Here is a 14414-nt window from a genome sequence, read left to right as displayed (position 1 = left end):
TTAGCGGAGGAAGGCAGGAAGAAACCCTTGAGTGATCTTGTGGTGCATCCTAGCCGGGAACTGCTTAGGCGTAAAACGATGGTTGCAGGGCAGGTTGGTGCCCTGCAGCGACACAGAGAGGAAGCGAGAACCTCCCCCTCGGCCAGCTGGTACTCAAACGCCACAGGCTATGAGTCGCTGATACTCTCTCCCAGAATATCAAGGTGTGCTGAAGTCAGTCTGCACAGACTGAGAATAGGCTACCCTTGTGCGTGGCAAATCATCCCCACTATTGGGCAAGATGAGCGACGCTGTGAGTATTGTGGCGCGCCGGACGCCAAATTAGAGCACTACCTGATGGAATGCGAGCACACTCGCTTCCTCAGGCAGGGCCCAGAGACGACAGCCGCCGGGCTGGTTAGACGGCTATGCCTGTCACTAGCCCCCTGGCAACTGGAGCGCCTACAGGCAATCCGACCGCCACGGTAAAAGTTCAGTTATGATGATCAGATGAGTCAGCACTTATAGCCAATAGAGACCGGGCTACCCCATCCACACAACCCGGGCGAAGCGACGTCTTCGCAAAATCTCTCTGAACTGAGCTGAATTGAATTCAGCGATGATGATCAGATAAGATTAGATAAGATGAGTCAGCACTCATAGCTGGCAGAGGCCGGGCCGCCTTGAGCATATAGCCCGGGCGAAGCGACGTCTTCGCATATCTGTCTGAACTGAACTGAAGACAAAAGAAGAAATCTCTGACATGCAGATAAAGCTCACAACCGACATCTATCTCTCTCCTTGCTTCTCCCAACACTAGATCTCCATGGTTGGAATTGACCCTTAACCCCATTAACTCCAAAAGGATGTGCATACTACCTAATAGCATGCCCAGGTGATGACATGTGGAACCTGTATCGACACACCAACGATCATTACGATAATGTAGATTTTGACCGGTAGATTCCCAAATTGCAACTCATTTCCTCAGAAGTGACTGTTTAGTACACTTCTGCTTCAGGTCGTAAGATGGCACTGCACGTCCTTTAGGGGTTCTCAGGTGCTTGTTACACACTGGACAAAATGTGGCAAAAGTCATCCTTTTTAGAAAATCCAATACATTCAAACCAAAAACAAAATATGAGATGAACTAACGGTGCATTAAAATAGAGAGAGAGAGGAAAAAAGAAATACATCTTTCCATCCTTTGTGCACATGAAGGAAGTACAGTCTTATAATCTGTTGCAGAAGTACACTGAACAATCACTCCCACGTCAATAAATCATTTTCATTTTTGGAGTCAACAGGTCAAAATCTACACAAGTCTTTGAAAAAATGATAATAATTTTCTGGCTTCCTGTTGAGTAGTGGTTCACATTCTCCACGCCTTCACCCGAGTATAAGTAAATTTAGCATGTATGGTCTTTAGGGGTTAAAGAACTATATGTGTCTGTAACAACCTTTCTAGTATGTTTCCTCGTAAATTTCACACCATTACGCCAATGATAAACTTTACCCGATCATGTAAACAGTTCAAGTGAATCTGTGAGACGTGCACAAAATATTTCATAACGCCTGCAGATCTTTCTATCTTTAGACTTTCTATCTCTTGCATAACTTACAGGCCACCTTTGCTCCTAAAACGTAGACACACCCTGATTAAATGCTAGTGTATGCTGTATCTGGCAACTTATGCATATTCAATTCAGTCTCTGGAATTATTAATATGAGAATTTGCAAAAAAAAAAAATAAAAAAATAAAATTAAAAAAAAAATAATTGGATTCGTAATTGACAGTCTGGTGTGAAGTTCATTAGTGAAGATATCTAATATTGATGCGGTCTTGATACTTTTCCAATATTCAGATATTTGGGTTGCATCAAAGTAAGAACTTTTATAACGCTACACACACTCAAATCCTGTAGAATCTTAGACAAAGAATATGGTGTAATACTGATTCTGGCTCAGAGAGTCGTTTGATTAATCCATTGATATGCTGGGGACATTCACAAGTGCTTAGTCACCCAGGATTTAATTATTAGGGCTATCTGAAACATAGATTTAATTGCTATTACTATTATCATTGTAACTAATTTCATCATTTCTAAATTAGTCTTTGATGACTAAGCCTTTGTGGAAATAACCATGTATTAAAACAAGCAAACAAACAAACAAACACATATACATACATACACACACTCTCACACAAAACACACAGACACAGACACACACACACACACACACACACACACACACAAAAGTTAGTGGACAGTACATGAACATATGTACTACTGTCATCAACAATTCAATAACAAATCAAAAAAAGAAAAAACAAAAGAAAATAAAAGAGAGAAAAAAAATACTATTCACATTTATATTTCCTTTGGTCTCTCAGGATAATTAATCAATCTCCTTACTATCATTTAATAAGATAATTTGTTTTTCATATACATATCAATCTCTTCCATTTTCATTTTAAGGGTTCAGGAGTGCATCAGTTTTATAGTTCTTCCCTAATATATTTTAAACAAAATTTGTAGTTTTTATGTGTCATAAACAAAATAAGTTTCCGTGGCATACAAAATAAGGTAATAACTACAATATTATATGTTTAGTTTGAATGGTTTTGCAATCAAATAATGCAGAAAATGGGAAGGGAGAGGAGCGTTCTTTGGCTCAGATCTGTTCAGTGACATCTGTGAAGGAGTCCTTATTCATGGCAGTTTCAGGTATATGAAGCTGTGTCCTGCAATCATCAAAACTGGATGGTTACATGATGGCTGGATTGCTTCTAGGTACTCCAGCTTCCATGGAAAATTATTTATGTAATACCTCTTAACAACAGTAGTTCCTATTTGAAGACAGGTAAATGTTTGTCCTCACCGAAGTACTGCAACAAGGTACTATCCACTGTACCACAATGATCACAATAGCTTTCATCATAGCTTATGAATAGTCTATGATTAGTCCTAATCAATCAAGATTAACTTTTGCATCTCTTGACATAATTGTATCATAACCTGGAGGGGGTGAGTTCAGGATGGTTCTGAAGTGGCGAAGCAATCTATTATACCTTTTTATACCTTTTTATATGTATGAGTCTTTCCTCCCAAAGAAAAAGAATCTTAGCATCTTTCCATGCCAATCATTGAGACATCAAGGGAGCTTTCAACAAAATGTGAATCTTTAATTGAAATAAAAAGTTAAGGTAAAAAAACAAAGGATAACGGAAAGAGGAATCAGCGATTCTTGACAAGAAGAATCTTAGAACCTATCTACACTTGAGAGAAAGGAAATTTCCAAGTCAAAATATGACTTGACCAAGCATGTGGTAAATAATACAACATTAATACTTCAATCTTCTGGGATAAGACTTTAGTCACACTTCGGTTGTCCATCTGTTGTGCTTCTAAAACATCCCATCTACAAGGAATAACTAGATTACCATCCACCAAGCAGTGTGGGATTTAACTTTAGATCATAAAGAAAGTCAGCTGACCACACAGCACAGCAATTCAGCGTTAGGAGAAGACCATGAATACAACTTGAGACTCTCACCTGTGTCTGCAGAGCTGCCGCCTTAGCACCCATCTCTGAAGACTGGTCTCGGGCTGCTCTTTCCTTTTCGATGCTTGATGCCGCAGCAGTCTGTGCTTCATCTGCATAATACCCATAGCCGTTAACAGTGCACTATTGTCTTCTCATAAATGACATTATGGCAATTTTGTTGATAAGTTGCAATTCAGGAGTAATTATCTCTGTTAGGGAAACAACTAACATTTGGCTTTGCTAAATGTGTGAAAGGGCTGGCTAAGGAGACTGAATTCATCACAACTATTGCAAAGCACAAAAATGATATAACCATTTTTTTTTAAAGCAAGACCTGCTGTGATACATACTGAGCCGTCGCGTCAGAGTCGCTTCCAGATTTTCCCAGGTGGACTGCTGAGTGGCATGCGTGGACTGCAAGTTTTCCATCTGTCGCAGCAGGGGTCGCGTGGCAGCACTCACCGCACCGGACAGCTCCTCTGCTCGGCTCTCTGCTTCCGATACTCTCTGCTGCAGTTCTGTGATGTCTGCTCTGAGTTGTCTCTCTTTCCTGTATGGAATCAAGCAGGAAGGGAAATTGAATATTAATTCTTGACTAATTCAACCTTAACACATATAACTTTCTAAAACATGATTCTTGTTGGCTTTACTTATTATAACAAGATATTTTGGTCTATTATAATAAACTAGATTACATATAATATGATTCTTAATGGTATTACGTAGCATAACAAGGTCTTTTTACTTATTTAAATAATCTATTTGTTAGCATACAGGATGCACCCTTGTTTCAGAAAAACATTGTCTGGGATGAAAAGAATTTAGATAAATTTCATTATTCTTAGAATATAAAAAATTATTCTAATGATTTTCTATAACAATTGGTGCAAGGCAAGGATAGGCAAGGAAGAAAGAAAGTAAAAGAAACAAAAGAAAAAAAAAGAAAGAAAGAAAGAAAGAAAGATAGAAATTGTAACTCTGAAGGTAATTTCACACAACAGATATGAATTCTTGTATGATCATCAGGAAAAAACAATTTTCCTTAATCATTACAAGGCAAGTAGGAGATAGAGATAGAGAGAGAGATAGAGAGAGGGAGAGAGAAAGGGAGGGAGGGAGGGAGAGAGAGAATCCTAATATACTCTGAATATCATTAAAACAAAATGTGGGTCTCATTAGTGTTTTGATCATCATCATGCATGTCAATGAAAGGAGTCAATGAATAAAAAGGAATGAAAAAGAAAGAAGAAGAAGAGGAAGAAGAAAAAACATGAATTGCATATGAACATAAAAAATCTGCTGACTTTAATATCATTCCAGTGGCAACATCCTAGTTCTTTTACTTATACAAAATATTTTCATTCTTTTTCTGTTTCAAAAACATAATCTACTTCCAGCTTTCACTCAATCAATGGTTGAGAAATATTTACAAGATCCCTAACTCTGAGGAGAAATTCCCAAGCTCATAATTTTATTTTGAGAAATAGTTAAAGTAAAGTAAAGCTTTAGAGTACCACACGCAGCTTGGCTACAGAACCCTCATATCAATGAGCTCCATCCTACTCCATCTCTGAGCTCCAATGCCAAAAATCTTAATATCAATGCAACAGTTTTTGCTGTGAAGTCATGAATATGGTGTATCACATGTGTCTCTGCACCGGCTTGTTATGCATGAATACATATTTAGTTCATTCCTGGGTCAACATTTTTTTTATACCAAATTCATGCCTCACAAGATCATTGAGAAGGCCCTGTCCTGGGGCCTGTAAAAGCTAACATACCTTATATACTATACTATGCTATTACCTGTTTGCTTGACTCTCAGCTCTGCTTAGTGTGTCCTGCAACTCCATGACCTGAGCCATGAGTGCCTCCTGCTCCCTGCGTGCCTGCGACTGTGCCTCGGTCAGAGCGGCTTCTATCTGCTTTCTGGCCGCGACTTCGGCACTCAGTGCTTGCTCCTGCGCTTCAGCGTCTTTGGTCGCCGCAGCCCGTTGCAACTCTGCCATTTCCCTGGATGATGATGAGACATGGATGGTTTGATAAGAGAATCTAGATACTAAATAATGAACATTCCAAAATCCAGATCATTGAAAGAGGAAACACCTTTCCCTTCAATAAGGAAAGATGCAAACCAAACAGACAGACAAACAAATTAAACAACATACACCTCAACACAGTCTTATTTCACTTTTGCAGTGCTTACTTGTATGCCGTATCCAAAGCAGTCTTCAGGACAGACATCTTGCCCTCGAGTTCCGCATTCTCCGCATTTGTATCCTTTATCAGCTGTTCCAGTCGCTGGTTATTGGTGTTTAGCTGGCAGACTGCGTCAATCTGACGTCTCTCCACCTCCTCTTTGGCCGAGAGCTGCTTCCTCAGTCGCTCAAGTTCTCTGGATTGTTCCTCTAATTTGTCTCTGAAAAAGAAAGAAAGAAAGGAAGTTGATCAATCTATCTGGACACCAGCCTCAATAATCAACAACATCATCTTATGAGCCTTTTGCAAAATCATTTTCATCTGCACTCATGTCCGGGGGGTTGATTTTTTTTTTAACCCATTCATGACGGATGATATGCTTTGGGTCATCAGAATATTTCCCAAATGACGGATAACATCCTATCACATCATGGACTCTCACTGTATGTACAACTTGTCTACACAAATTTATTTTCAATTTGTCAAAAAACTAAAAAGAAATGCCTTGAGAAATCTCGCTGTGGGAAGCGGTAATGCTGTAATGACAGAGGAAGCAGCATTAACCAAATATACACCCTGTCGTGAGTAGGTTAACATACCCCGCCAAATTTTTCTGATCTAAATGCTAAATAGAATTTAATAAGTATGCAAATAAAACAGCAAATTGAGGTTAGATCTGCTGAATAATTCTTACTGCTCCAACAGCAAACCTTCTCTAGACTAACAAGAAAAAAGTTGAAGAAAAAATGTATATTAGTGTGTGTATTTATATATATATATATATATATATATATATATATATATATATATATATATATATATATAATATTATATATATTATATATATATATATATATATACACACATGTTTATGTATATCTATATCTATCTATTTATAAAATAAAATTAGTAGACAGAAATATCCCACCACAGAAAAAAAAGAAAAGAAAAAAAAGAAAAGGAAAGAAAAAATCTGCTCACTTCTGTGTCTTGATGGTCGTCTCGCTCTCCTTCTCCTTGGCCCTTAGTTTCTTGATGATGTTGGAGTAATTGAGCTGCTGCTTGCTGAGCTTCTCCCCTTCCTCGCGCAGCTCCTGGATGACTATGTCCTTCTCCTCGCGTTCCCGAGCCACCTCTGAGGAGCTGAGTCGCGTTGCTGCTTCCGCTCGGACTTCCTGGAAGCGTGGTTCAGCAAGAGGTAAGACGACATGGGAAAGATGTGATGTGTTTGTATTTGTGGGACTGTTCTGTGATTGCATGTTGTATGACTTCAAATTTGGTATTTTAGAAAGGTACAAATTTGAGAAAATATCAGCAATGATCTCAATAATCATGACAATAATAATACAACTAATAACAATAATAATAATAATGATAGTAATAATAACAATACTAATAACAGCAATAACAGTAATAAAAACAAAAACAAAAATAACCTTCCCAAGAGCAACAATGCCAAAAAACACACTAAATAATAATAATAATAATAATGATAATAATAATAAAAGGGTCTCTAAGCTCCTGACTTCCCTTCAGCAAACCAGCTGACTTTTACCTCCAGCTGCTTCTTGATGGCCTCCTTCTCCCGCAGCGCCTGTTGGAACTTCCTCTCCATGGTGACCAGGCGCTGCGTGTACTCCTCTCTGAGGGACTCGGTCGCGTCTGTGGCACAGCCTCCTTCCAGCTCCTCGATGTTACTGCCGATAAATGCATATAGTGAGAGAGGAATTTGGGATACAGTGTGGTGAATGCTCTGTTTGACTGATTTTTAATTAACCCATTGCGGACGGGTGTCATGACATACATGACACAGGAGCTTTGGCCTCACAATGGGCGTCATAACTTAAATGAAGTTCGGGGATCTTTTATCTTTGTGCTATTTTATTGTGCTATGACTAAGGAGTGAGTGATGATGGAAATTGCAGTTATGATTACTATAATTGCTGTAATATTGAGCAAACCTAACTTCCAAAACCTAGATGGCACCACTTTCTTCTAGCACTAGTAAGAGAGAGAGCCTTGAATGGCACCCATCTATGGTCTCTAGCAAGCACAATCTTTAGAGAGCAATGGCACACAGCAAGTTGCTGACCTCTTGTCCTAAAATATGGCAAATGAAGGATGTGCAGGCACAACGAGACGGGGAAGTTGACTCAAACCATACCCAGTGTCTAAAATGTGCTCCTGTGCCAATAGGGATGCCTTTTAATGTGGCACTCACAGTCATTATCACAGGTTTCCTTCCTCTTCCCTACCTCTTCATGTTATCTTCATTGTTGGTGGTTATATGTTTCGTATCCGTTCATGACAGCACAAAAATATGAAAAAATAAAGTTGCTTTTTGCCTCCCATACGACAGCAATACTTCCATTATACTAAGTATAAAGAAAATAATGAGCTGATATGAATCATATACTACAATTTTAGTCAACGGTAGCCTTGATAGAGCCTGTCATATGGCATATATAAGTCTCTAAACACAATAAAACACACAAAAAATAAAACACAAATATGGCTCTAGTTTTATAATGAGTGACTAAAACAGAGTGGGAAGGTTCAGATTATGATGCTTCAAGCTGCCCATCCTGGAGACTGGGCAAATGAATCTATCCCCCGTCAGCAATGGGTTAATAAGCTGTTCTTCCATGCACATGTATACATACACATACACACACATACACACACACACACACACACACATACACACAAAAATTAACTCACGATTTTAGGCGTAAATTTGTATCCTGTAATGCTGCATTGACTTGGCTTAATTCCATCAATTTCGTCTCTCGAGCTTCTAATATCTCAGATAACTGCGATATTTTCTGAAATAAATAACAACATTCAGACTACAGTAAGAGTTTGGTACATACATGACAGTATTGAAGAAAAGAAAAGAAAAGAAACAAAAGGGAAAAAAATGGAAAGGAAAAATAAATAAGGAAAGAACAAATTCATTGTTCCTTTTCCTTTTAGCATTTTAGTTATAACTGTCAAACAAATTCATGTTCACAGAAATAGATAAGAAAAATAGTAGTATAAGAAAGAAAAAAAGAGAAAGATAGAGAGAGAGAGGGAGAGTGAGTTTATCATCCTGAGGGAATATAACCACATATGCAGAATTTGTAATCACATGATGAGTACAGTACAGCTGCCTAAAGTAATCATATCTCCCTCATATCATACCTGATGTCAAGATGTTGCACCATCAAACATTGAAGTAGTAGTGTAACTATCTACAAGCATTCGTACTATAACCCATGTGAGATGTGGGTGTGTATCCCAGATTTCATAATGGCCGACAACATTGTGTATCTAAGGGAGTGATGATACATTACCAGAACACAGGAAGTAAATTAACTTTTTGGGGCAACTGTACCTTTCACAGGGATAACACCAACTTGTATAAATGTTCCCTGGTAATATAAACATTCTTACTACACAATCAAGGGACTGTTATGACAGCTGTAATATTCTCCTTAAGCCTGATCAATAAATATAATTTTGTCTCTTTTTTTTCGAATTTAATGTCATCAATGAAATAATATCTTAGACACTATCTTTTCTTACAACATTTGCTGCTCCCTAACTATTTTTTCTTCTTCTTCTTGGTCTGTAATGCTACTTTAACATATATATTACGAATACTAATGCTTCTTCCAAGTTAATGAACTATGCACAGTGCTTACCTTAAGGAGCTTTTCGACTTCTGGGGAATGCGGCTCTGAAGAACTTTCACTTGTTTCTGAGAGGTTTGACTGGTTACGACGATGGCCTAGAAACAACGCATATTCCTCGTTACATGTGCATTGAAGTTCTATGACAAAACTTTCAAACATGAAGTGTGTGAATGGTAAACAAAGGTGTTTGAAGAAAAGCATATGTCTGTGTATGTGCCTGTATGTAGGACTGGTATAAACAATAAACACTTATCTATATACTATATATCTATATCAATATATTGAATCTAGCAAAAATAAAGTATGAAGTATGAGGATTTATTTATCCTGTAGTTAATAAATACTTGTAGAGATCAACCCATAAATCAAATATATATATATATAGGGCTCTCATATTTTATGCTACCTGATGAGAGACAATACAGCAAGAGAGATGGTTGAAGATTTTTATTCTAATATAGTGTCTGAAGTTGATGTAATAAGTATATAGAGGAGAGAGAGAGAGAGAGAGAGAGAGAGAGAGAGAGAGAGAGAGAGAGAGAGAGAGAGAGAGAGAGAGAGAGAAAAGGCAAAGATGATAAGAGCTAAAAGCATTGCATATAACCAAAAGCCATAAATGCAATGAATAGTTTATATCTATACACATGTATATGTTTTCCAACTCCATAGACAACCACAAAGATGAAGCAAAAAACTAAATTGAAAGAAAGAATTTATAAAATAATCTGAGAAAAAAAAAGCAATCTCTTATTTTTCCTAATGATAACAGATGGCACCCATACAAGTCATGGTGGGATTGGGCTCAAATTCTGGATGGCACCGATATGACAAAGGAGGCTACTGCTCTCTGATCTGCTCACTATAGAGTTGTCAAGTTTTTATGACTCTAACATCATTCATTCTCAAGTTACACCCTTCCAAAGTTGGCCTAAAGCCTTGTATTTTGATGTTTTGATTGAAAAAACAATAATCAACTTATCCAGACATGGACAAAATTAATCAATATCTTGAACTTGATATTAGTCCTGGGCAGTGGCTAGCATGCCGCAGTACCACAAAGGGGTATTTGAAGGATAGTTTGAGAACTCTACAAAACTAAGTAAAGATAAAGCCTAAACTGACTAGTTTTTGGTCAAAGATGCTGTTCATACAATGGTGCATCAGATTTCTTCTTTTATTTGTCCCCTTGAATTCATTATTATTACTACTTGATAAGAGCCTTGACTAGCTTGAAATGATAAAAAGTTATGAAGTTCCTTGCAGAAATATTCTAAGGAAAAATATCACTAAGTATAGTAAAATGAGTAAATTGTGACAATGATAGATTGTCTATAGAATGAGAATTAAACCCAACTTGAACCCAACTCAGAAGTGATGGAAGTCATACAGAACAATCATCAGGCAGTGAACCTTTCCAATCCATCTTCTCTTTGATAAATAAAGCAGGGATGAGGAAAAGCAGCTGGTATGTGTTTTTGGTGTCTGTGAGTCAAATTGGAAAGGAAGTTATTTATTCAAGAAGAAGAAAAAGGAGAAAAAATTTATGGTATGTGTGCTTCATAAACTGTAAAAAGACTTTTATATCTGAAAAATAAAGTTCACTATCTATCAATTCATTAGAGAAATCAAGAAATTACGTTGTCTACTACAAGATATCAATACAATACAAAGGACAATTTACTGTCTGCCTTTTAAAGTCTGCTACATCATGTCCACAACTTATACCTCTCTATAACTAAACACAAAAAATACTGGATGTATTGATTATGCTAAGTACAATATTCAAAATATGGTTTTACATTAGTCCGTCTGGAGAATGGAGAACTCATGCAGCTACATGTCACATTACAAAGAAAAAGCTAAAACATGGGAGTTTTCACGTAATCCTAATAAACCACGAGAGACACACAGGGGCTGCAAAACAAACACTTAACATGTAACACTTACAACCCATTCAATTATTTTTTTTCTTTCCACTTGAGAATAGAACATATACAGTATGCAAAATAATAAAATAAAAACAAAAACAAAACACGGATATAACTTAATACCAACCATGGTAAAAAGGAAAAGAAAACAAAGGAACAACAAAAGCAAAACAAGCCATAAATATCAAGGTAGTGTCAAAGGATAGCTTCTAGAGGCCGTCACCGTTCAAAACACAGCATGCACCCCTAACACACAATGCAACATTACGGGAATATTTACCAAAGCTATTCACCAAAAACTATTTCCATGTTACGGCTTGGTTTAAAGTATGAATTCAGAGAGACCTTCCTTGGTTTTATTCTTTATTTTTTTCTTTTTCATTCTTTACAGAAAGAATGAAGGGTTTCCTTTAAACTAGGGGGGCACTACAAATTACACTCAAAGACCACCACAACCCAGAAGGCAAAGCCCCTTCAAATACAGATGCAAAAAGATATCAAGTGTTGCAGTGTTCACTTTTCACTACGGGGGGAAAAGAAATGATTCTTACAAGGGAGAGAGAGAGAGAGGGAGAGAGAGAGAGAGAAAAAAAAAGGAGGAAAAGAAAAAGACAGAAGCCCATCGTCCCCTTCCACCTCTGGCCTGGCAAAGATTCCGACTACCTTTCTCAAAGTGCTGCAGGTCGTGGAGCACCTGAGAGATGCGCGAATGATCGAGACTATTGAGGTCGCCCAGGACCAGAGGGGTATAGGTCTCTCCTTCAGATTCGCTGATGCTGGTGAAGCTAGTGGTCATGGATGAGGGGACCGTCTCCGCTTGGTAAAGGAGAATGGAGTGAATTAAATTGAGACTTGGGCCTCGGGGGGTGACTTCGCTTAAACTCTAGAAACACTCTTCCACACATGTTCAGAATGAAAATAAATGTATACCTTATAAATAAAAAAGGAAAACATAACCAATAAAAAAAAGAGAAAAAGAAAAAAAGCAAAACCATCACAGTGTCCTAAAAACGTAAAACACATTGGTCTCGAATGGATAACACAATACGCACAGCATTACGGAATCAATAGACAACAATCTAACTACAAAAAATAGATAAAATAAAAATAAAATCTTCTATCTGGCTTGGTTTGGGATATTCCATGATGCATTGTGTATTCCTTCTCTAATCAAAACAGAAAATTTAGGGGTCCTGCAAATGAATGGAAGCTGTTGAGACTGGTTGGCGGTACAATACCTCTAAACCGTGTTAATGGAACAAGTTTCGTGTTTACTCTGGAACTTGTAACAGGAGGTCTGGGGCTGGCTGTAGTAAACATTAGTACAATCTAAATGGGACAGAAGTTAGGTTCAAAAATTTTCATTTTATCAATACATACATTGCAATGAATGTCATAAACCAAATTGACAAATTGTTCTTGAACTCTCACTATCTTTTACACTTCCTGGAAAAGGGCTCAACATTTTTTTTCACTACAGCAATGTACAGTGCCACTGAGTATTCTAGTATATTTTCAGAACTCCATTTGACAAGTGTTAAATGATCATATATGGGAAAGGCCCTGAGTTAAAGTACAAAATCCGCAAGTCAAATTTTGCCATCTCCTGAAAGTCCCACTGGGATAAAAGCATTACAGGTTATAGCATAAATCAAATTGCTGATGCTATCTATGCTCATGCACTAATTGCAACTTTATATTTCGTTATGAGATGGTTATCCAACATGAGCGAGGAACGACAGACCAGGATGATAATTACCTTTTTCTGTGTTATTCTTCTTGTTGTTGGACGAAGAATCTGAAGCAGGAGACTCAGATCTGTCGTTGAGGAAACTTCGGAGTCCTCTTTGTGCTGATGCCCAGACTCTTGACGCTGCAGCGGATCCTCGGGCTACTGTGCTTCCGTCCAAGCTTGGGCTGAAACCACATAGGCAATATAGAGTGTTCCTCAATGTTAACTTGTAATGTACTTCTTTCAAGATATAGATAAAAAGAAAGAAAGAAAGAAAGAAGTCAAGGTTTATCAAAATTAGTAATATGACAATTTGAAAAGAAAGACCACAACAAAATCATTAAGAACTTCTCACCTAGATATCACTTCAATATCAGATGACGTAGTCGTTTCAATCTCATCACCTGAGCTATGCCCTGACGTGTGGCCAGATCCGACCTTGAGTGCCTCCGACCTATCATTTCAGAGAATGAACGGTGAATTAAAGAGGATATCTTACTTCTTTGAGAGTGTACTTGAAAACATATTGCTTATATAAACCATGCCAATTTCTTCAGACATTTGTATGGCAAGAGAAATCAATATGCTCTGGTAGATTAACAAATACTTAATATATTTTCTGCAAGTTGAAGGATCATATAATTCCCTATCTCTCTATCTCTCTCTCTTCCATCTCCCACTGTCTTTTTCCCCCCCTACCTCTTCCATACACATTCACTCTCATCTCTTTTCTCTCTCTCACTTCTCTCACTCACTCTCACTCAATCCCAGTCTCTCTCTCTCTCTCTCCCTCTCCCTCTCTTTCTCTCTCTCTTTACCTCTCCCTCTCTCTCTCTCTGTCTCTCTCTCTTTACCTCTCCCTCTATCACTCTTCTTCTCCCTTGTCCTCCCTCTCCCTTTGTCTCTGTCTCTTACTCTCCCTCTTCTTCTTCCTCACCTTTCAGAGGAAGATGGAGAATGTTCCCTCTCTGGCGGGGATGATGCTCCGCTAGTGGCTTCCTCGTCTCCCATGGCTTCCTCTAAGAGGCATCTAACGACAGATCCTCCTGAACCTGTCATTCCACTATCTTGCGTTACACTGCCGTCTATCTGTTCTTGTTCGCTTCCCCCAATGTGGGATCTACTGGACCTATAAAGGTATTGAAAATGATGACCATATATGCAAAGTATACTGTGACAGATGTAGGAAATGGTATGAATGAGACTGTATAACTTCACAGAGCAAGAGATGTAATTGACACATCTTGAATTGTGTCTTTATCAATTCTGACAGAGACATAATTCTAAATGCCTCTCATTCACACCTCTCATTACAAATGAAAGCCATATTAGCAGATTTACAGTTTA

The 14414-nt window shown here is 37.9% G+C and overlaps 1 protein-coding gene across 19 annotated transcripts in view; it reads right to left on the bottom strand.

Annotated features, from left to right (window-relative positions):
• Tmf (TATA element modulatory factor) overlaps nt 1-14414 on the bottom strand; it is a 44421-nt gene that overhangs the window by 10290 nt on the left and 19717 nt on the right. For 14 of the 19 annotated variants that reach the window (XM_043007132.2, XM_086532787.1, XM_086532784.1 and 11 more), the window contains 12 exons: nt 14005-14196; nt 13423-13521; nt 13095-13252; nt 11999-12151; nt 9417-9502; nt 8449-8552; nt 7283-7424; nt 6709-6902; nt 5735-5947; nt 5335-5541; nt 3879-4078; nt 3538-3638 (listed from right to left, as the gene is read on the bottom strand). In XM_043007132.2, coding sequence (XP_042863066.2) covers nt 3538-3638; nt 3879-4078; nt 5335-5541; nt 5735-5947; nt 6709-6902; nt 7283-7424; nt 8449-8552; nt 9417-9502; nt 11999-12151; nt 13095-13252; nt 13423-13521; nt 14005-14196 — 1849 coding nt within the window. The remainder of the gene's footprint in view (nt 1-3537; nt 3639-3878; nt 4079-5334; nt 5542-5734; nt 5948-6708; nt 6903-7282; nt 7425-8448; nt 8553-9416; nt 9503-11998; nt 12152-13094; nt 13253-13422; nt 13522-14004; nt 14197-14414) is intronic. The other 5 variants (XM_086532792.1, XM_043007153.2, XM_086532790.1 and 2 more) reach the window with 1 other exon arrangement.

This window comes from Penaeus japonicus, unplaced genomic scaffold (assembly GCF_977035675.1).
Source record: "Penaeus japonicus unplaced genomic scaffold, GWHDUDI00000001_assembly GWHDUDI00000038, whole genome shotgun sequence".
NCBI lineage: Eukaryota > Metazoa > Arthropoda > Malacostraca > Decapoda > Penaeidae > Penaeus > Penaeus japonicus.
Note: the sequence above shows the minus strand (reverse complement) of the source record. Positions and strands in the feature narration are given on the sequence as shown.